The 24,816-nt window shown below is 42.6% G+C and overlaps 1 protein-coding gene across 1 annotated transcript in view; it reads left to right on the top strand.

Moving 5' to 3' along the window:
- LOC137437234 (dedicator of cytokinesis protein 3-like) overlaps positions 1-24,816 on the top strand; it is a 317,733-nt gene that overhangs the window by 47,807 nt on the left and 245,110 nt on the right. The window contains exons 8-9 of the mRNA XM_078766260.1: positions 6,157-6,491; positions 7,364-7,445. Coding sequence (XP_078622386.1) covers positions 6,157-6,491; positions 7,364-7,445 — 417 coding nt within the window. The remainder of the gene's footprint in view (positions 1-6,156; positions 6,492-7,363; positions 7,446-24,816) is intronic.

Below are 24,816 nucleotides of genomic sequence, written 5' to 3'. Positions count from 1 at the left end.
TGACAGCACTTTAAAAGTTGAATGAAAATGAGAAGTTCAGGATAATATTTCCCCCAAAAAATTGGATATAATACCCACTGGAACTCTTTACAATTTTCATCCGTTACTGTAATTTACGGATCAGTGTGTTTGTTTGTTGTGCGACACGTCACACAGTTCTGGCCCGATTACATCCAGACTTGCTACATAGGGTCAGCATAATGTTTTTATATTTGCCAGTGGTCTTGGGGGGGGGGGGGGGGGGGGGGGAGGAGAACAGACACAAACCTTGTGTAAATGTGTATTGTGTAGCGCCACTCCAGTTGGGAGAGGGCATTGCAAGTCCCATCGTTTGCAGTACAGTGTTACTGTCCCCATGTTTTCCAGTGCAGTGAGGTGTTTTGAACTATACAGTGAGAGGTATTTTGAATTGCACGTTTGAATAAGGATAATAGCATAACCCGACGGGAGCGAGTGCTTCTAGTGTGTGTGTGTGTGTGTGTGTGTGTGTGTGTGTGTGTGTGTGTGTGTGTGTGTGTATATATGTGTGTGTGTATATATATATATATATATACATGTATATTTACATGAACATGTACTCGGTCATGTGTGACAGCAATGATGCATGAAAGGCATCAATGGAAAGCTGAGGATCTCCTCATAATTGGTAAACCACATGTAAATTGTCAAACTAAATAACTTTTGCATATTAAGCCCTTGAATTCGGATTACCTTTTTTGATATGCACTGTATACATATATATATATATATACATACACACATCCCAAATTGCAACCCTTGTCGAATAAATGGTTCTAACCCTTTCATGACTTCTCAAACCTCAACTTTCAATCTCCTTACTAATCATCTCCTTGTTTCCTCATTTAAATGGTACTCTCCGATAATTCTAAAATCTCAGCTTCCTACAGACTGGTCCAAGCAAGTTGGTTCAAGAAATTGCTTCTCATCAGCTTTTAAGTGTTTGCCTTTTGATGATCTCTAAGTCAATTAGCTGAAGTCACTCTTTCCCCTCCTTTGACTTTTCCCTCCAAGGCTCACTTCCTCCCACTCATATTGCAGCTGCTGTGGTTCGACACATGTTTAACTTTATTGTTGATGACATATACTGAGATAATTTGATTGCAGCACCGCATGATAGCCTGGAGCTATGCACGCTGTCCTTTGAGCTGTTGGCCTGAGTTTGAATCTCAACCTAGCATTAAACTGTCATCCTGGTGTTTTGCATGTACATGACGTATCACTGTGTACAATGTCCACCAAAAAAAAGTTTCCATGGTGTCCTTCATAAAGAGGCTATAATATCCAAATTTGTGCCTGTCGAATGTCAGGCCTTGCTTGCTCGCTGGTTCCAGAAGCATTGGGCCAGAAATTTCCTTTACCCTACATCCACCCCCGGCCAGTCTCGCAAGAAAGGTGGGAATAATTGGAACTGTTAAAGAAGAAGAGGTTCATGTTTTTGTTTAGATTAAACATATATATAAATAAGGGGACATTTTTATTCGCATTATTCAGTGCTGTGAGTGCCAAACATAGTGATGTTAATTATGTCAGCATTTTCGTACCAATGACAGAGCAGACACTAAGCTGGTGAGAGAGAAATGCATAAACAAATAATTGAGAATTGCTAAAAACAATGAAAAACTTTTTTCTTTTTTTTGAAGAGAGAACACAGTAGTCAGGTTCACTATGTCAATAAATTATATTTCGTTCAAAATCATGGTAGATTAGCAAACCTATACATTTTTGGAAAGGTTATAGCATAAGGAAACTAAAAATCAATGTTTACATTTGGAGAGATACCTGTATGGCGGCCATTTTGGATTTTCAAAATGGCCACTGTAAAATACATATTTTGTTCTATTTCTGCCTCTAATTACCCTAAAAACTTTCTAAAATATACTAAACATATTTTCAGGGACAAGGAATCCAATGAAAGTATCAAATTAGTGCTATGGGGAATGGTAAGACACGAATCAAAGGTTTTGTATTGCAAAATACTGTCTTTATATTCGCGATAAGTTGCATAATCAAATACATGTTATCATTTTGTACAGGCAGTTAATAACATCAAAATGTGTCACAATAATTCATATCACCAAACATACACAGGCAGTCAGCAAAATCATATATACACATGCAGTCAGTATAACTTCACATCTACACAGACAGTCAGCAAAATCATATATACACATGCAGTCAGTATAACTTCACATCTACACAGGCAGTCAATGACAAAATATACACAGGCAGTCAATGGCATCAAACATACACGATTACAGAATATGCCATTTAGAGTTCGTCATCACTGTCCTGTGTGTCGTATCCGACAATATAGTCCGCATCGTTTTCACAGTCCGTTCCACACAAGCAAAGGTCGGTCGAATGGTCGATCGAATCGAATTCGATGAATCGAATCGAATCGAATCGATCGAATTGGGCGAATGGTCGAATGGTCGATCGAAGCGATTGGTCGAATGGTCCAATTGGTCGAATGGAATTGGTCGATTGGTCGAATTGGTCGAATTGGTCGAATCGAATTGGTCGGAATTGGCAAATGTAAACATTGATTTTCAGATTTTCCATGTAATAACGTTTCCAAAAATGTATAGGTTTGCTAATCTACCATGAATTTGAACGAAAAAAACATAGTGAACCTGACTACAGTCGCCAAAAGGTTTCGGATATTGAAAAGAAACGGTGATATGGTCGACTGTGGGGAAAACTGCCCTTTGATCATGAGTAAAAGTGAACATGATGCAAGCATCAAATTGTAAATGAATAAAGGGAACTTCTTGATTTGTGAGATATTATTATGACGTGTTGTGTAAAATTGAGAGCTTTATCACAGATATGCTATTTGCTTTCGATCTTCATTGGCAGATGTCGGAGATACATCAAAGCAGCTGTCACACACGATGTTAAGTGCTGTGAGGAAGTTCATGCAACCTTTTCAGAAAACTGACGCAGTAGAAAACTTTCCCACAAACGTGAACGAATCACTTTGAGGTGTTTATAATAAACGTGTGTTGCTCGTTAGAGGAGAGGCGTCATGGTTACTAGGACAATTGAAAGGCGTAACTCTAAAGGTCCCTCATCAAACATTTCATTGCTCTTTTGGTGTGCCCTGGATGCGACTCTGGAAATAATAATACTGATGTTACTCATAAGTTCATAAGAAATTAATCACCCCTGCCTTCGCATGCCTCCTCCCCCCAAGCCCTCTCTCTCCCACAGATCTCCCGATGTCCCTGTTCTCTGCTGTTGTACTTGTGTGCTTCCCTCTCTCTCTCTCCCCATCTTGTCTCCCGCTCCCTTTTTTTTGTATGTTTTGTGTGTCCGTTTGTTTTTTTTTGTGATTGATGTTAGCTCTTACACGAGCCTCGATCTTGTATACAAAAAAACAAAAACAAAAAAGTGAAAAAGTAATTAATTCTTAGTAAAAAGAATGGCGTGCACAAAAATGGTCAAAGAGAAAGAAAGGAAAAGTCATGTCTATTCTAGTCGATTCTCTCACTGGTATCACATTACGGCCTCACCCGACTTGTGTAGCACCAGGATGACAGTTCATAGCTGGGCCTCGATGTAAACCCAGGCTAGACAGCTCAGGGGTGAGCAATGCTCTCAAGTTCCAATGTATCCTAAGTATCCTGCCATCAGACGTGAACAACGTGTACCTCAACAAGTCGCTCAACAAACTTGTCCAGGAACACTTCAAGTCACCAGGATGCTCGTCTGTTGTGCAATAAAATGTGACACCAAGTGTTGGCAATAACATGGCGAGGAAAGGCTCGTGCGCAGCTTGTTTTCTATGATATTACATACAATGTAAGTCTCGATGAAATTTACTGGTGCTTGTCTGACATCCCATTGACTTCCTCCACCCTTTTTTCATCTCAAGGTGCTGTTCCATGTAGCAGTTTGTCATAAGCTTCTCTTTCCTCTTGAGATGATTTTTGGTTGTCTTCCAGATCTATGATCAGTGTCGATTTTGTTTTCAGTCTTATCCTTCATGATGACCTTAACCTCGGTTTAATCAGGGATTGATCTTATTGTTTAAATCATTCTGATCTGGAGAATATTGTTGCCCAGTTTCTGAGAGCTGATTATCATTGCTTGTTGGAGATTTTGTAACTCCTTCCCCTGGGACATGATGTTCTGAAATCTGAGCATTGACATTGATTACTGTCTGATTATATATTTATACTTTTTACATATATGCAAATGAGGGCTACCCTATGGATTTGTTAGGTTTATGTTTTTCTTCCGCCGAGTAATGGAAATTTTCTGATATTTCACATCGATCTGATCTTCAATTCATTTATTGATTACATATGAAAAGGGTAAATATCAATCAAGAGGATATACACACTCTCCACCGTAAAAAAAACTCACTCGTGTCCGAAAGAAGTGGTTCAGTTTTGCATTTTAAAGATGAAATGCGAAATGCGAAATAAAGATGAAATGCGAAAAAAATCCCCCCCCCCCCCCCCACTCCCCTTCCCACGCCTCCTGCCCCCAAGCCCTCTCCCTCCCACACTTCTCCCTGCTCTCAAATGTTGTGGTTGTGTGCTTCCCCTTCTCTCCCCATCTTGTCTTCCGCTCCCTCTTTTTGTATATTTTGTTTGTCTGGTTGATTTGTTTGTGAAATAAATGTTAGCTCTTTCACGAGCCTCGATTCAGTATACAAAAAACAAAAAAAAATAAATTAAAAAATAGGCAAAGCCGAGAAACGAACGAAACTCTTCAGAATTGCCCTTTGAACCCTTTAAAATCACCCGTGTTAGAATTATCCTTTTATAACTACCCTTTAGAACCCTTTAGAATTACCTTTTAGAATTACCCTTTGTAACTCTTTGAAACCCCTCAGAATTACCCTTTATAACCCCTTAGAATTACCCCATTAGAATTATATTTTAGAATTACCTTTATAACCATTTGAAACCCGTTGGAATAACCCTTTAGAACCCATTATCATTTATAATTACCCTTTAGAACCCATTATAATTTATAATTACCCTTTATAACCCATTATAATTTATAATTATCCTTTATAACCCATTATAATTTATAATTACCCTTTATAATTACCCTTTAGAACCCATTGTAATTACCCTTTAGAACCCATTATAATTACACTTTAGAACCCTTTAAAATTACTTTTGAGAACCCTTTATAATTAAACATGGCGGTTTAGAAAGGTTCTTGTTATTTATTATTTATGGACATAGCCAAATGTCGAAGCGGCTTCATTGCTTAAAAAAAAAAAAAACAGAACACGTGATTGTCGTTTACACAGTTTATTTTTTGTGACGTCATGAAACACAGACGAGGTGCAAACGTCTGACGGAGATTTTAAATGTCAAGAGAATTATTGCATGAAGTCGAGCATATTTCTTACGAATTCAAATCCGTCCTGATGTTTCAGGGAACTATTTATACCAAAGCAGAGGATTTTCTCCATCACTTTGCCGCCATTGCACTGCACAGATAATTCGTTCACCCCGTAAATTCAAATCCCCGCTTCCGCAGCACCTGCGTGCGTCAGATAAGAAAAGTGTGTTTGTTAAGAAGTTTTCGTTCGTCAGCTCTCAAATGAAGTCCATTGCTACGTATTGGATTGAATGACTTTTTACGTGAATTGTACTGTCCACCTGATTGGGTAAGGAAGAGTTGCTATTGCAAAAAAATAAAACTTGACTTGACAAATTAACTCATTGTGAGCATTCACTATGGAATGAATGAAAAACAAATTGGTGAATTGCTTTCTTAAGAATGACTCACCCAAGCATATTTGTTGGATTCTTCTTCTTCATTTTTCATGCAGCACATGGCGGCGGGTCGTGTGATTGCTGGGTGGTTATAGCTGTACCGCTAATGCAGTGCCCCTTGTATGTTAGAGCAGGAATTTGTAATTTGTTTAGGATGATGATGAGTCGGCCACTCTTCGCTAAGGACACCGTGGGACCTTTATTACTCACCAGCTAATGCTGGCACATGGGATGTCCAGCTTAACATCCATTCAATAAAGGGCACACACATCGATGCCTCGCGCTGCATGCGCTGGCAGTTTATAGCCAGGTCAAGGTTCAAACCCAGGTGAGTGTGCACACCTCGAAGCTACTCCTGCCGGACCTGCTTTTGTGGTTGGTTTGCTAGAAAGAGGTTATTCAAAAACAACATCACAAACATACAAAATGTGTTACCACCTTACCTTTTCATGGACTGATGTTTGTAAATAACATGTATGAAATGAAATATTCATCGATGCACTTTCTTTATCAGACCACTGTCTGCACTACAAGATGGCTGATATTCATTCTAACTCCTTTTCTGTATCAGATGAATGGAAGAGTGGAAGCTGAGCCCCAACCACAACCTCCAATGCCTTACCACATCAACATGAGCCTCAAAAGCTTTGGCTACAATATCTTTGGCGAGGAAGTTGAGCTCTCGTTCTTCCTGTATGACGTCAAGGAAGGCAAACCCATAAGGTGTGTCTCGATAAGACAACGTGAAGCGCTCCTTGATGCGTCCATGAACGTGTTACCTAAAAGTGGAAGAAATATTCTCATTTTTCCCCTTTTTTTGATTCAACTTCACTTATGAGATGTAGGGAGCACAATTTTCTGGCACAATGAAGTGCTTACTTCAGATTTCGGCCTGACATATCAGAGGGTATGAGTTAACCACAGAGTGTTCTGTACGGCAGACCAGGTGGGGCAGGCAGGTGACTGTGTTTTTATTCGTTGGAAATTTGAGTGACATTGTAATTACCTTGAGATGGGAAGTTCTCAGGATCCAGATGTATACGACTGTAGCTCTCTGTTCATTTAAAACCAACAACTCCTTGGTTGCCAATCACATCTGCTTTTTTTTTTGTTTGTTTTGTGTATACAAGATCGAGGCTCGTGTAAGAGCTAACATGAATCACAAAAAAAACAAACGGACACACAAAACATACAAAAAAAGGGAGCGGGAGACAAGATGGGGAGAGAGAGAGAGGGAAGCACACAAGTACAACAGCAGAGCACAGGGACAACGGAAGATCTGTGGGAGGGAGCAAAGATGAGCCCTACTTGCGCAGAGTACTATGTGCCAGTCCTTACCGCTTTGCCACAGATTACCACAGTGGCACTTGCTCTACTGGCACATAGTACTCTGCGCAAGTAGGGCTCATCTTTGCTTATTGGCAGACTTCATCTGTTCCTGCATATGCTACTTCCTGATTGCTCACACCGATGACGATTGAAATGCAACCGAACAAATGCCGATTGAATTTAAGGGGCTTCAGTGTATGTGGGTTCCACTTGCATTTGATCTAACACCTGAATCCACCTTCCCATGTCTCTCCTCTCTCCTGCAGCGAGCACTTCCTTCTGAGGCTTAATAAACAGGGGTTACCGAAGAACAGAGAGAGGCTTGAAAAGCAATCGGCTTTATTCACCGTGAGTGTGTGCTCTCTTAACCACACGCACATCCATGGAAAGAACGAGTGCCGATGCACTGCACGTATGCCATTTGTAAGATTACGATTCTGTAATAATGAAGATTCTTAAGGTATTGGAAGCACTTATGGTTTCTGAGGTGCACTTTACTTACGTTTTCTGAGGTGACACTACAATTTTTTCTGCACTATTGTGAAAAGAAAAACCCTGCCATTGATAAATGGACATGATGTCATCACAAGATGCATCTGCATGGCGTCAGCGCATGAGTGCACCTGTTCAAACTGATCGCACAGTTCTGCCTCGGAGGCATCCGCGTGTGCTGGATCAAATGTTAGGCAATGGAAAATGAATGTGGGTAAAAAATTCTCTGCCTTCGACCTCCCACCACTTTCCCAATGTAACATGGATTATCGTGCAGCATTTCTCCTGACAGTGCAGGAAAGAGAAGTGCAATTGGGGTGGTGGGGGGTATGCGGATGGCAGCGGTAGTTTTTATCGAGCATTCCATGATGTGCTATGCACTGTGATAATGACTTACTTCATTTTAATGAAACAATAAGAGGTTGCTGTGAACCCCCAATGAAACTGCAGGAAAAGATGAATGCTTACAACAAACGCAGAGCAAAACATGAAGAGAGTGAAGTGGGGAGTGAAGGGCAGAGTATAATAAATTGAACAAGGATATAATAGCTTGGTGTTGGCTTAACGAAAAGGGTGACTGGCTTGGGATCCTAGGGTCCTGAGTTTTAATCCTGGTCAGCCATTGAATTAACACCAGGTGGGTTTGACTCGGCCTGTCATGTTTCTGAGGTCAGCAAAACGAGTACAAGGGTACTGGGAATTGTACATCTGGTGCGGAGATGTAACTGGTGCGGAGGTGTGCGGAGATAGAAGCATGTGTTCTCTATCGCCAACGGCGGCCAGAAGCGGCTATGGTACGAATAATAATAATAATAATAATAATAATAATAAAGAACAAGTAAAGATACATTCAAAGTACACCGCCCCCATGCCAAATAATTAAATATTCTACAGCTCGGAGAGACTGCATTGCGAGGGAGAGGTGTGCAATAATTGATTGATTAATTGTAGAATTAAAATCAATAAAAGATTATCACAAAATATTTTCTTAATCAATTGGCTAATAGCATAACTAAACCACTAGTGCTTCATCCGAAGATGTATCTTTTAAAAATGTAATTAAATAAGTCATGAATAAAAAATTAAATAATGAATTGATTAATCAATAAATAATTAATCGATTAAATGATTAATCAATAAATCAAAAATATCCTTGATAGCCACATCACTTGGTCACTGTCATGTCCAAATATTAGCTTCCCAGCTCAAAAGGTGCCTAAGATATTGGCCAAATGAGAAAGAAAATAAATAAATTATTAATAATGAAAATAAATAAATAATAATCATTTAAAAATTAAATTATTAATCAATTCGGTCATAAAACACATAAACCACCACCATTTCATCAGAATCTGTAACTTAAAAAAAATAAAATTTAGTCATAATTGAATAATTAAATAATTAATCGATTAATTGATTAATTGATCAAATTAATAAATCAAAAATAGCCTTTGCAGCCAAATCACCTGGTCATTGGCATGTCCAAATATCCTTACTCAAAAGGTGCCTGAGATAATGGCCAGAAGAGAAAGTAAATTTAATTAATGCAATAAGTACTTAATTAATCGCTAATAATTAAATAACTCCTCAATTAATTGATTAATCAAAAAACAAAAAATACTGTTTTTGAAAAAGGACTTGCTCAATATTGTGCCGAAATTTCAGCTTCCGAGCTCAAAGGATGGCTGAGATATCGCCCGGACAAACAAACAAGAAAACAAGCAAAGAAACAAACAAACAAACAACCAGAGTGAAAACTGAGTACTCCACTCCCTTTCAGCGTGCGTCACTGCCGAGCCCCCTTCGGTGCCCGGCAATGACGTTTTTCAATGCCTGGAAATGGCATAGGAAAGGAGCGGTGTTCAATAGCTCGTTAGTCGGGAAGTCTGTTTTGAATACAAACACACATATATATATATACTAGCAGAGGTACCCGGCTTTGCACGGGAGTGGGAGGAGGAGGGGAGGGGGAAGAGGAGGGGAGGGGAACGCTAATTTTAAAACCCGAAATTTTTTAAATGTTTATGTCTCCGTGACATTCCTGGGACCATCCCGAGTCGAACAGTACTTTCCGCTCGCAAATCCGTCCACGGGTTCTCGAGATCTTAGAGATTGTAGACCCGAAGTTTTTTTAATTTTAAGGTGTGCTGTAGTCAGAAGCGCTAGAAGCGCTGCGCTCCCTCCCTTCGAATCCCTCTCTCTTCTGCTAGTGCTAATAATACGCTAATTTTAAAACCCGAAATTTTTTAAATGTTTATGTCTCCGTGACATTCCTGGGACCATCCCGAGTCGAACAGTACTTTCCGCTCGCAAATCCGTCCACGGGTTCTCGAGATCTTAGAGATCATAGATAGAGGCCAACTCTACTTTATATATATAGATATATATAAAATATATAAAATAAAATGTGTGTCTCTCTGTGTGTTGTCTTTGGGGTGTTGGGATCTGTACGGTCCATGGGGTGTTTTGGGTCTTCAGGGTCTTTCTTTTCAGTCATCACGGTATTTTGGGTCTTCAGGGTCTTTTGGGTCTTGGGGTTATTTTGGGTCTTTGGGGTCTTCGGTGTATTTTGGGTATTTGGGGTATCTAAGGGTCTTTGGGGTATTTAAGGGACTTTGGGGTATTTTGGGTCTTCGGGGTATTTTAGGTGTTTTTTGGTCTTAAGAGTCTTGGGGGACTTAAAGGGTCTCCAAAGGTCTAACGGGTCTCATCAATCTAAAGGGTAAATGGATATTCCAACAGTACTCAATTAATAGGCATACATAATTAATAGACAGACAGGATGCATCTGAGTTTCAAATAGTATGTAATAAATAGACATATAATCACACGGCTTCCTGGACCGACCGTGGTTTTCGATATAATATACGAGCTGAATGCACCCGGTGTTGCCTGGGTTCTTTTTGAATGAATTACATCTTCTGTACATAGGTCTGACGCTAGCCCAGTATCAGTTGGTGCTCAACGATTCCTTGTTCTTTCTTCTGTCGGGCCCCGCGAGAGATAATTTTGAAAGCATGTGTTGCAATCAGTCAGATATTCCTATTAAGTGCATAAGTTTCTGCAACTCTGCAACATAGGATTCTGCAACTGGACCTGACGGCATCAGCCCACGGGTCCTAAAAACCTGTTCTTCCGCTCTTTCACTCCCTCTCTCTGTTCTCTTCACCCTCTCTTTTGCTCAAGGTCATCTTCCATCTGCTTGGAAATCTGCCAACATCACCGCTTTGCACAAAAAAGGTGCAAAAACAGATCCCAGCAACTACAGACCAATCAGCCTTCTCCCAATTATCAGCAAAGTCATGGAATCCATCATTGCTTCAGATATGAAATCTTTCCTCTTCTCCAATGGCTTGATCTCTGATCATCAATTTGGTTTCAGACCTGGACACTCTACTCTGGACATGCTGCTTCTGCTTTCTCAACAATGGAGTTCCACAAGGCAGTGTTCTGGGCCCTGTGCTTTTTCTGGTCTTCATCAATGATCTCTCTGACTCTCTTGAAAATCCTCTGTATCTCTTTGCTGATGACTCTACTCTCTGTCGCTCCATTCTTCATCCCTCAGATCGGCAGTCTGCTGCCTCCTCACTCTCTGCAGACCTGGACAAAATCACAGACTGGGCAAACAAGTGGAACATGTCTTTCAATCCTGACAAATCTCACACTCTTACGATGTCTCTCCGAAAAGACCGACTGGACAACCCTCCCATCCACTTTCTGAATAATCTTCTCCAAGAAGTTCTGTCACTCAAGCTTTTGGGTCTCACTATCTGCCATGATCTTTCCTGGGAAAACCACATTTCAAATCTGGCCTCCAAAGCCAGTCGCCGACTGGGCATCCTCCGTCGTGCGAAGTCCTTCCTTGGCACACCTGAGCTCCTCACCACATACAAGGCTTTCATCCGCAGCTCAATGGAATACTGCTCTACCCTCTGGGCTGGTGCTCCTGCCTCACACCTAGCTCGTCTTCACGCTGTTGAAACCAAAGCATTCAGAATCATTGGAATCTCCCGCGATGAAGCTAACTCCAAGGGCCTCTCACTCACTCACCGCAGGCAGGTTGGTGGGCTTTCCATCTACTACCGACTCCTCTCTGGCGTTGCCCCCCCAGCTCTCTCTGGGCTCTGTCCCGCAAATATTCCTACAGGTCGCACAAGATCTGCCTGCAACCCTCTTATGGTCAAACTGCCAAAATCAAGACTCTCTGCTCACCTTCACTCCTTTATTCCTCTCTTCTCCCGCCTCTGGAACAAACTCCCTCACTCTCTTCAATCCCACTCCACCCTCCAGGTCTTTAAAACTGCTGTTCACCACCATCTCTTATCCTCCCCCATCCAAAACCTTGATCTTTTCTACCCCCGCTAATTTCACCCCAATTCCACTTTTTTGAAATACCAACTTCTGTCCTGGAAGTCCTTGGTGTCCTTGTGTTTTATACTTCTCCCTCCACCCCCCCCCCCCCTTCCGACGCCTCCTCCCCCCAAGCCCTCTCCCTTCCACACATCTCCCTGCTCTCAAATGTTGTGTTTGTGTGCTTCCCCTTCTCTCCCCATCTTGTTTTCCGCTCCCTCTTTTTGTGTGTTTTGTTTGTCTGGTTGATTTGTTTGTGAAGTAAATGTTAGCTCTTTCACGAGCCTCGATTCAGTATACAAAAAAAATAAAAATGGATGGAGGTCCTCAATGCCAAACAGGAAATTCGAGCAGTCTCCCTTGACATATCACGTGCCTTCGATACGGTCTGGCACCCCGCTCTGCTCACCAAACTCTCCTCTTTTGGTATCCATGGAAATCTCCACGCATGGCTGGCGGACTTCCTCTCTAGTCGTAGTCAACGTGTGGCCCTGAATGGGTTTCTCTCATCTCCTCTTCCTGTTCAGGCTGGAGTTCCACAAGGCAGTGTTCTGGGCCCTGTGCTTTTTCTGGTCTTCATCAATGATCTCTCTGACTCTTGAAAATCCTCTGTATCTCTTTGCTGATGACTCTACTCTCTGTCGCTCCATTCTTCATCCCTCAGATCGGCAGTCTGCAGCCTCCTCACTCTCTGCAGACCTGGACAAAATCACAGACTGGGCAAACAAGTGGAACATGTCTTTCAATCCTGACAAATCTCACACTCTTACGATGTCTCCCCGAAAAGACCGACTGGACAACCCTCCCATCCACTTTCTGAATAATCCTCTCCAAGAAGTTCTGTCACTCAAGCTTTTGCGTCTCACTATCTGCCATGATCTTTCCTGGGAAAACCACATTTCAAATCTGGCCTCCAAAGCCAGTCGCCGACTGGGCATCCTCCGTCGTGCGAAGTCCTTCCTTGGCACACCTGAGCTCCTCACCACATACAAGGCTTTCATCCACAGCTCAATGGAATACTGCTCTCCCCTCTGGGCTGGTGCTCCTGCCTCACACCTAGCGCGTCTTCACGCTGTTGAAACCAAAGCATTCAGAATCATTGTAATCTCCGGCGATGAAGCTAGCTCCAAGGGCCTCTCACTCACTCACCGCAGGCAGGTTGGTGGTCTTTCCGTCTTTTACCGACTCCTCTCTGGCCTTGCCCCCCCAGCTCTCTCTGGGCTCTGTCACGCAAATATTCCTACAGGTCACACAAGATCTGCCTGCAACCCTCTTATGGTCAAACTGCCAAAATCAAGACTCTCTGCTCATCTTCACTCCTTCATTCCTCTTTTCTCCCGCCTCTGGAACAAACTCCATCACTCTCTTCAATCCCACTCCACCCTCCAGGTCTTTAAAACAGCTGTTCACCACCATCTCTTATCTTCCCCCATCCAAAACCTTGATCTTTTCTACCCCCGCTAATTTCACCCCAATTCCACTTTTTTGAAATACCAACTTCTGTCCTGGAAGTCCTTGTGTTTTATACTTCTCCCTCCCCCCCCCCCCCCCTTCCCACGCCTCCTCCCCCCAAGCCCTCTCCCTTCCACACATCTCCCTGCTCTCAAATGTTGTGTTTGTGTGCTTCCCCTTCTCTCCCCATCTTGTCTTCCGCTCCCTCTTTTTATATATTTTGTTTGTCTGGTCGATTTGTTTGTGAAGTAAATATTAGCTCTTTCACGAGCGTCGATTCAGTATACAAAAAAAAGTAAAAAAAAAAAGTTGTACTTCAAGAGAATTTTGGAAGAAGAAGAAGATTTATTGCGAAATGGCCCCAGGCCGGCTGACGCGGCCTCGACCGACCTCACCACCTCGCCTATAACCTTCCTGGGGCCCATCCAGACATTTTTTGTTTCAGAGGATTCCTCATATCTCTCATGGTTCAGGAGATGAGCGCGTGCAGACAAACAAACAAACGAACAAAAACTTGAAACCTCCCTCCCCACCCCCCCCCCCCCCCCCAAGAAAAAAAAATTCCATTGATAAAGCAAATTGTTCATTTCAGCAAGATTAAAATTGACAATCTTGATCAAAGCTCGGGTCAATAGGATGACAAGTGACGATTTTTCAGATAAAAAATGATGATTTGGGAAGGTTGATCTTGATGTGACCTTTGACCTTTTGACCTCAAAAATAGTTAGTTTCCCTATTTAGTGACTCAATGTGCAAATGCTGTTCAATTTTCAAGTAAATCGGATGAAAATTGAGGATTTTAAAACTTGGCCTATGTTGACCTTTTGGCCGATGTTGACCTCAAAACTCCTTGGTGGTTGAATTCAATGAACAGATATGCAAGTCCTCTTCAAATTCCAAGTCAATTTGATGAAAATTTAGTATTTTAGAAATATGGCCTACGTTTAACTTTTGGCCTATGTTGACCTCAAATATACTTGGTGGTTGAATTTATTGACCAGATATGCAAGTCCTCTTCAAATTTCAAGTCAATCGGATGAAAATTGAGTATTTTAGAAATATGGCCTATGTTGAACTTTTGGCCTATGTTGACCTTTTGGCCTATGTTGACCTCAAATATACTTGGTGGTTGAATTTATTGACCAGATATGCAAGTCCTCTTAAATTTCAAGTCAATCGGATGAAAATTGAGGATTTTAGAAATTTGGCAAAGTTGGTGACCTTTGGAACTATGTTGACCTTTTGAAACCAAAAACAATAGGCTTCTCAATTGGGACGACCTATACAACTTGGTGAAGTTTCGTGACGATCGGTTTTGAATTGTGACCTGTCGGCTGGTGACAAACAAACAGACAAACAGACAGACAGACAAACAGACAAACAGACAGACAGACAGAACCACAAATGCAACCGACCAATATACCCTGAGAAATCTTCGATTTTGCAATTAAGAAACAAACAAAAACTTTCTTATATATATATATATCTATCTATATATATATATATATATATATATATATATATATATATATATATATATATATATATATATATATCAAAGAAATGCCAAGTCTGTATATATATATACAGACTTGGCATTTAATATGGAATATATTTTTTTCTTGACTTGGGTTCACTTTCTGAACTCAGTATATCAATCTGGTGAGTTTATTTTACCCTTCGGTGATTTCTTTGTTGAAAGAACCATGTCACTGATTGTCTTTTGCAGCAAGAAGTCAATAACAGGATTATTTCACAGGTGGCGTGACAAAATGTAAGGACAGGTACATTTGACGATTGGCTTCACAATCGGGTATATAGGGGTTGTTGCATTCTGTATTAGTGGAAAACAACTGCTGCACGTCTACAAAAGTTATTGCCGCTTCCTCTGGAGATAGTCCATCAACTTGACAATGCTGTTTGTCATGGAGTGGTGGCTTTACGAAATTCTGGCATGAAACAGCGTGCTGTTGCTCGGCAGTATGGCATCACTCAAGGTCAGGTGTCAAAGATCCTGAAACGAAATGCTCAGAGGGGTGTCCCTACTCGAATACCGAGGCCGGGACGTCCACGCAGAACCACAATGAGAGATGCTCGCCAGCTGCACCGGTTAGTCTGCAATGGCCGTACCAAGTCAGCTATTCGGCTTATGGCTGAGTGGCAGCAACTGACAAATGTGCCTGTATCCAGAAGGCTAGTCAACCAACGACTGGTTCAAGCTGGCTATCGTGCCAGGCATGCCCTGAGAAAGCCACACCTGACCAGACAACACAGCCAGCGCCGATTGCAGTGGGCCAGAGAGCACCGTCAATGGCAGCCAGTGCACTGGAATCACGTGACCTTCAGTGACGAGTCTAGATTTCTGGTCTATCGTCAAGATGGCCGTGTCCGAGTGCGCAGACAAGTGCATGAAGCCCACAACGAAGATTGTATAGTGCCAAGAGTCCAAGCTGGAGGTGGTGGGGTGACCGTTTGGGCTGCTTTTCATGCAGGGGGCAAAACTGACCTGGTTGTTCTGAATGGAAACCTGAACCAGTTCAAGTACAGGGTCATTCTGGAAGAAACATTGCTTCCATTTGCTCGTGCAGCCTTTCGAGGAAACTTTGTCTTCCAAGATGACAACGCACGGCCTCATCGTGCTCGCATGATCCAACACTTTCTTGCTGACCATGGTGTAGAGCATATGGATTGACCTGCCATGTCCCTGGATATGAATCCGATAGAGAACTTGTGGGCAGAATTAACGCGTCAAATCGACAACTTGGACCAGCAGCCGACCTCTGTGCGTGAATTGCAGCAGGCTATTGTCACTGCATGGCAAGCGATTCCTGTCCAAACCTTGGCAAATCTCGTGAACAGCATGCCTCAACGTGTACGTGCTCTCCAGAATGCCCGTGGGTGGTTACACGAAGTACTGAACTGTAATTTTACTGTCCATAATCCCAGTCATAATTTAACTTTGTTTTTGTTAAAAAAATTTTTGGCTAATGTGCAAAATAAAGAGATACTTCTGGAAAACGTACAAAAGTTTAACACAGTACTGTCCATGAATTGAGTTCGATATCAGTTTCCATCACTTTCAAGGATCAATTTATTTGCTTCTAAATGTCAAATGTGGTTTTTGTTTCTTTTAAAGGTCACATTAACAAAATCTAGAATAATTTCAACATATTTCCAATGAACTTTTGGTTCTAAGTCATCTTGAAAAGTAAGTTCACCCCTACAAAAAAAATATTCCATATTAAATGCCAAGTCTGTATATAGATAGAAGATAGAAGATAGACGATAGAAGATAGAAATAATATATATATCTATATATATATATATATATATATATATATATATATATATATATATATATATATATATATATATAATATATATATATATATATTTATATACATATACATATATATATATATATATATATATTTACTCAAAGGCAAAAGTTATTGTGACACACAAACAACAAACAGAATCAGTGTTAAACTTTTACTGCCGCGAATGAAATGTTATTACATGGAAAGACAAATGTTTCAAGGTATGGTAACGATCAACAGTCCATAAGAACAGTGCACCTGGCATATGCAAATGAGCCACAACACAAGAGGGGGTTCACAAGCAAGTTCACACAGTCAGTAGCGAGTGTGTCCACCTTATGCATTGATGCAGGCCTGGCACCCTTCGCCTCATTGAGGCCACTAAACGTCGATGAAAGTCCTTGGGAAGATCATTCCATATCCGAGGAAGGATTTGGCGGAGTTCCTGCAGCGTTTTTGGAGGATTCGGATGACGTCGTAAACGTCGCTCCATTTCATCCCAGACGTGTTCAATGGGTGACAAATCAGGGGATCTTGCAGGCCAGGGTAACACATTAACATTGTTCTGATTAAGATACTGCTGTACAACTCGAGCAACGTGTGGTCTGGCGTTATCGTGTTGAAACGTCACTCTAGGGCCGTTCTGTTGCAAAAACGGTAAAGCGGCCGTTTGCAAAATCTCGTCTCGGTACCTCACAGCATTCAAGTTCCCCTCAATCACAATCATTGGCGTTCTTGCTGCAGCTGTTATCCCACCCCAGATCATAACGCCCCCACCTCCAAAACGATCCCCTTCCAGAACACATGGCCTGATGTAACGTTCACCTGTGCACCTGTAGACACGTGTCCTACCGTCAGCTCGGTGAAGCTGTGCCAAATGGTGTTTCTATGGACGTTGAATCGACGAGCAACATCACGCTGCGAGGTACCAGACTGAAGCATACCTATAGCTCTCCATCTGTCATTTTCCCCGAGGCGTGGCATGTCGAACTTGTTCCAGAACGATGAATAGAGGTGTTTTTCTGACTTCTGCACTTCTTAAGACTGCATTGAGTGGAAATGATAAGCGTCTGGTTGTCTGGCCTTTTAAAGTGAACATTGCTGGCCATTTTTCTCGAATATGTCATGCTTCTTGCAAATTTCGTGCAATTCGAACAGCAACTGCTTGGTTGCGTTTCTTCGACCATTTTAACACACTCTTTCTCTGGTTCAAATCCAAAAATTCATTCACAAGATTACCAATGAAAAAATTCCATGTCACAATAACTTTTGCCTCTGAGTATATATATATATATATGTAATATAATATTTATATCAGTTTTTTTGAATTTTGCAAACATGTTCTGGTCACATGCTATTTCAAGGAGGAAGCATTGAACCATAGTCACGGACTAATGGTTACGCCTACTATGTTCTTTAAATCCTTTTAATTACCTCCGCCACCAAAGGTGGATGGAGGTTATGTTTTCACCCCTGTCTGTTTGTCTGTCCGTTTGTTACTTGCCGGAAAAGAATCTGGCAAATATGTTGGTTGGTTTGTTTGTCTGTCTGTCTGTCTGTTTGTCTGTCTGTGCGCAGTACTACGTCTACATCGTTGCACATAACATCACCATACTTTACACACATATTTGCGTTGCCCTGGAATAGACTGTGCCCAATTTTTAACTCTCTAGGCCCAAGGTCAAGCTCAAGGTCACCCAAAACGTAAAATGAGGGGGGGTCGAGTTTTCATTTAAAATATATTTCAAACCACTATAACTCTAAAAGTACAAGAGATATGCATACACTTACTGTTACTGACATATAGGAAGTCACATACGACATTTCATTTGGCACCATGACCTTTGACCGTGAGTGACCTTGAAAGGTCAAACTCGAGGTCAATAAAAAAGTACATTCCGGCAAGTCCTTGGTCTCTGACCGATTTCTAGTTTGTTTGTTTGTTTGTGGAGAAAATATCTCAAAAAGTTATGGACGGATTCGGACGACATATGGAAGAGATGTAGCGTATGTGACAAGGACGAAATGATTAGATTTGGATGAAGATCCGGATTCGGATCCGGCTACTAGAATTTTTATAGTGAATCTTCACCATTGGGAGATTGGGCCAAAAACGATACAGAGCAGGATATCTCAAAACGTTATGGATGGATTTGGACGAAACATGTTGGACAGGTTGTATGTGTGACAAAGAAGATTCGATTCAATTTTGGTGAAGATCTGAATATGGATTCGGATATGAGAATTATTTACTGTCAAATGATTCTTCACCATTGGGAGATATGGCAAAAAACGATACATAGCAGCATATCTCAAAAAAGTTACAGATGGATTTGGACGAAACTTGTTGGACAGGTTGTGTGTGTGACAAGGACGAATCGATTCAAGTTTTGGTGAAGATCCGGCTCCGGATCCAGCTAGTATAATTTTTTAAGTGATTCTTTTACCATTGAGTGATATGGCCAACCAGGTGGAGGTATGCTCTCCACTGAGTGCCGTTCTAGTTTCACACTGCAGTCACCCACATAATAAGCAATTATTCTTGCAATCCAACAGAAAATTTCTTGGTTGTTTTTGAATCCTCTAATTATCTCTACGAGGTTTGGGTAATATACAAATACACAGAATCAAATAGTTTCCACCCCACTATGCTCTGCTGCACTTTTATTCTTAAGACTGCGTCGAAGTCTCCTCTCAAACACGTTATTTAACAAAACACCTCAACATATTTTTTTCTTTGGTTATGGGATTCTTGGATGACGATTACATGGACAGTCTATCAGAAGAAATATTGCTACTGGGTTGACAATAATGATCTAACAATTTAATGATATGTGTTCGCTTCCTTTACACAAACATCCCCAAAGAGCCTTCTGGTGCATCATAAATCTCCACATCCATGAAGGGCAATTTTTACCCCCTTTCTATTTTCCCTGTGAAGTCGATGCTGGAGAAGGCTCGGCTCATTTGCTCGAAGAGTTTGTCAACCTTATCCCAATGTAATGCCAATTGCGTTGTCAATATATATGTTCCAGTATCGCAGCAGCCAATCTTCAATATTCTTGGAAATCTTGCACTCTGATTCCTCCATGACTATACAGTGCATTCAGAAAGTATTCAGACCCCTTCACTTTTTTCACATTTTGTTATGTTGCAGCCTTATGCTTAAATCGTTTAAATTCATGTTTTCCCTCATCAATCTACACTCAATACCCCATAATGACGAAGATAAAACAGGATTTTAGAAAGTTTTGCAAATTTATTAAAAAGAAAAAACTGAAATATCACATTGGCATAAGTATTCAGACCCTTTGCTATGACACATGAAATTTACCTCAGGTGCCTCCCATTTCTCTTGATCATCTTTGAGATGTTTCTACACCTTGATGGGAGTCCACCTGTGGTAAATTCAATTGATTGGACATGATTTGGACAGGCACACACCTGTCTATATAAGGTCTCACAGCTGACACTGCATATCAGAGCAAAAACCAAGCCATGAGGTCGAAGGAACTGCCTGCAGAGCTCAGAGACAGGATTTTGTCGAGGCACAGATCTGGGAAAGCCTACAAAAAACTTTCTGCTGCATTGAAGGTTCCCAAGAGCACAGTGGCCTCCATAATTCTTCAATGGAAGAAGTTTGGAACAACCAGGACTCTTCCTAGAGCTGGCCGCCCGGCCAAACTGAGCAATCGGGGGAGAAGGGCCTTGGTAAGAGAGGTGACCAAGAACCCGATGGTTACTCTGGCTGAGCTCCAGAGATCCTGTGTGGAGATGGAAGAAACTTCCAGAAGGACAACCATCACTGCAATACTCCACCGATCTGGGCTATATGGCAGAGTGGCCAGACGGAAGCCAAACAGTTCAATCTTGGTTTTATCAGACCACAGAATCTTGTTTCGAACAGTCTGAGAGTCCTGTAGGTGCTTTTTTTCAAACTCCAAGCGGGCTTTCATGTGTGTGCCTTTCCAAATCATGTCCAATCAATTGAATTTACCACAGGTGGACTCCAATCAAGATGTAGAAACATCTCAAAGATGATCAAGAGAAATGGGAGGCACCTGAGCAAAATTTCAAGTGTCATAGCAAAGGGCCTGAATACTTATGTCAATGTGATATTTCAGGTTTTCTTTTTAATAAATTTGCAAAACTTTCTAAAATCCTGTTTTCTCTTTGTCATTATGGGGTATTGAGAGTGGATTGATGAGGGAAAAAATGAATTTAAACGATTTCAGCATAAGGTTGAAACATAACATAATATGAAAAAAGTGAAGGGGTCTGAATACTTTCTGAATGCACGGTATCACTCCAACTATCGACACCAGGATATAACAGCAAAAATTCCAAACATGCATAATCAAACCAAGTCATCCCAACAACCAAGACTTGTGGCATGCAGAAGGTGCAAAGGCATGCATCAACAATCAAACCAAGGTAACTCACACTCACCCCACAAGGCCCAGAAAGCTTAGTCACTTTTCTTTTCTTTTTTTTTTGTATACAGAGTCGAGGCTCGTGAAAGAGCTAACATTTATCAAACAAACAAATCAAACAAACAAGCAAACAAAGTATATAAAAAGGGGAGCGGTCGACAAGATGGGGAGAGAAGGGGAGGAAGCACACAAACACAACATTTGAGAGCAGGGGCATCGGGAGATGTGTGGGAGGGAGAGGGCCTGGGGGGGGGGGGGGGTGGCAGGATAGGTATAAAACGCAAGGACACCAAGGACTTCCAGGAAAGAAGTCGGCACCTCAAAAAAGTGGATTTGGGGTGAAATTCCGTCACTCAAGTTATGTATTCCGTCATATTTTATAACACCTTTTTCTTCTTCTTCTTTAAAAGGCTGCTTTCGACTTGCTCACCAAATCAATTCATCCCAAAAAAAATATCCATCTCCTATAGTGCCTTTTTTCTACATTCCCTAAACTCTCCTGCACTCCATCCTCCATCCAGCGTCCTTAAACGTATTTTTAACTCGAAGGTCACAAGAAACTCATTTTGCAATAAATGTTCGTTTCCCATAAATCGTACACTTTCAAAAATCCAATCTCACCCCTCCCCTCCAAATCTTCCCCATAACCCCTCCCCTCCAAATCTTCCCCATCACCCCTCCCCTCCAAATCTTCCCCATCACCCATCCCTTTCAAATCTCCCCCCTTGCCCCCTCCCTCCTAAACTACCCCCTCACCCCTCCCCGCCAAGACGCCCCCTCGCCCCTCCCCTCCTAGACTCCTGCCTCACCCCTCCCCTCCAAATCTCCCCCATATCCCATCCCTTTCAAATCCCTCCCCTTGTCCCTTCCCTCCCAAACTCCCCCCTCACCCCTCCCCTTCAAATCTCCCCACCCTCATTGCTTCTCAATTTCCCCCCTCTCACTCCCCCTCCTCAAAGCGTCCTCCCCGCTTCTTCCCCCTTCAAACTCTCACCTCCATCTCCCCCAACCTTCTGCCTCGCTCTTCCCCCTCCTCAAATAACACCTCATTGTGGCTCACCCAATCACCATCAAACCTTTTGTCCGCCCCATCCTTCCCTTTCTCCGAGCTATTCTGAAATCTCTGACACACCTTCAACAGCTCTCCCTATCTCTTCCACCTCTTCCACATCTTACCCTACCCCTCCTCCCCCCTGTTCTGTATCTGATGCTCCCCCTTCCTCTTCATTAACGGTATGGACCTCAAACATCCGGGGCCTTCGTTCAAACTTAACTGATCTCTCCATACAGGTTGCTTCTGTCAAACCAGACGTGATCTGCTTAACAGAAACTTTCCTCCTTTATGATGTCTCTGATTCCATAGTATCTCTCCCGGGCTACTCCCTCCTCCGGTATGATAGACCTGAGCCTCGTCCTGGAGGCGGGGTTGCTATCTTTATCAAAAACTCTCTTCCTCACTCGCCCTGCACTGCACTCTCTCCACCTCACCCCCAGGAATACCTCTGGCTACGGCTTCCCCTTCGCTCCCACCTCTTGTTCATATGTGTGTTGTACCGTCCACCAAACAGTGATGACTCCATCTACATCTCGCTGTCTGATGATATGGACCAACTTCTATCTACTCATCCCAACTCTCTCTTCCTCATATGTGGTGATTTCAATTGTCACCATGCCAGTTGGCTGGGTGTGGGTACCTCTCTCACCAGCCATGGCTCTTCAGCAAAGGACTTCTGCGACTCACTGGGACTGACACAATCTGTCAATTTCCCGACCCGGATCTCAGTCAACGGAACATCTTCTCTTCTGGACTTGGCTATGACTAACTTCCCTGAAAATGTCTGCTGCTCTTCTTCTGCTCCGATCGGATCATCTGATCATGTCCTTGTTAAAGTGGACATCTCTCTGACCATCCTCAGGGAGCCTGCTCAGCGTCGACGAGTCTGGCATTTCACTCAGGCCAACTGGCACGGTCTTCAAGCAGCCATCAATCATCTGGACTGGTCTCCCATCTCTACCACCTCTGACATCAACTCATCCTGGGAATTCTTCCAAAGTAAATTGCTCTCTCTCATGCACAGATTTATCCCATCTCGTCTTCAGTTGTCATACCCTTCCTCCCGTCCATGGTACACGGAATCTTGTGGTGAGGCTGTTGCCCAGAAACAACTTGCCTTCGTCTCCTGGAAAGCAAATCCAACGGAAGGAAATCTCATTTCCTTTCACAAAGCCCGAAACAAGTGTGTGTCCACCCTCAGGAGAGCCAGGAAACAATATCTCTCCGTTCTCAAGACCGAACTCTCTTATCTGTCTCCCTCTTCCAAATCCTGGGGGCGTCTGGTAAAATCCGTTTCTGGTGTTTGTTCCCCCTCCATCCCCTCCCTTACCTCAAACGGCTACACAGCTGACTCCGCACGTGAAAAAGCTGAATGCCTCAACTCTGTGTTTGCCTCTAAATCTTGTGTCCCAAACCCATCCCTCTCTGTGCCCACCATACCCAGTCATACCCTGCTGCTCCTGGACTCCGTGTCCTTTCCTCCTGACAAGGTGGAAAAGTTTCTGTCAACCCTCGACTCTGATTCTGCAACTGGACCCGACGGCATCAGCCCACGGGTCCTAAAATCCTGCTCTGCTGCTCTATCTCACCCTCTCTCTGTTCTCTTCACCCTCTCTTTTGCTCAAGGTCAACTGCCATCTGCTTGGAAATCAGCCAACATCACCGCTTTGCACAAAAAAGGTGCAAAAACAGATCCTAGCAACTACAGACCAATCAGCCTTCTCCCAATTATCAGCAAAGTCATGGAATCCATCATTGCTTCGGATATGAAATCTTTCCTCTTCTCCAATGGCTTGATCTCTGATCATCAATTTGGTTTCAGACCAGGTCACTCTACTCTGGACATGCTGCTTCTGCTGTCTCAACAATGGATGGAGGTCCTCAATGCCAAACAGGAAATTAGAGCTGTCTCCCTCGACATATCACGTGCCTTCGACACGGTCTGGCACCCCGCTCTGCTCACCAAACTCTCCTCCTTTGGTATCCATGGAAATCTCCACGCATGGCTGGCGGACTTCCTCTCTAGTCGTCGTCAACGTGTGGCCCTGAATGGGTTTCTCTCATCTCCTCTTCCTGTTCAGGCTGGAGTTCCCCAAGGCAGTGTTCTGGGCCCCGTGCTTTTTATGGTCTTCATCAATGATCTCTCTGACTCTCTCAAAAATCCTCTCTATCTCTTTGCTGATGACTCCACTCTCTGCCGCTCCATTCCTCTTCCCTCAGATCGGCAGTCTGCTGCCTCCTCACTCTCTGAAGACCTGGACAAAATCACAGACTGGTCAAACAAGTGGAACATGTCTTTCAATCCTGACAAATCTCACACTCTTACTATGTCTCTCCGAAAAGATCGACTGGACAACCTGTAGTGAAATCGTATCCGTACTGAACCCGGGTGGGGATGCTCGCTGCTCGCTGTCATTGTTGTCCCCACTAGGGGCGTGACTATAAGACCCGTTGCCGTGTCAGTGCTCCGAGACTTCTCCCTTGTGACATGTTACATCGGTAGCCTCGTTAATGGTACGCCTTTATAGAATATCTAGCTTGCTTGCATTGACTGATATGAATGGCTTTATGAGATGTCGCATCGTATGCTTATTGTGTATTTCTACTTACAGGAATGA

This window comes from Myxine glutinosa, chromosome 12, assembly GCF_964187855.1.
Source record: "Myxine glutinosa chromosome 12, kmMyxGlut1.1, whole genome shotgun sequence".
Taxonomy (NCBI): Eukaryota; Metazoa; Chordata; class Myxini; order Myxiniformes; family Myxinidae; genus Myxine; species Myxine glutinosa.
The sequence above is the reverse complement of the archived record's forward strand: the minus strand, read 5'-3'. Positions and strand labels throughout refer to the sequence as shown.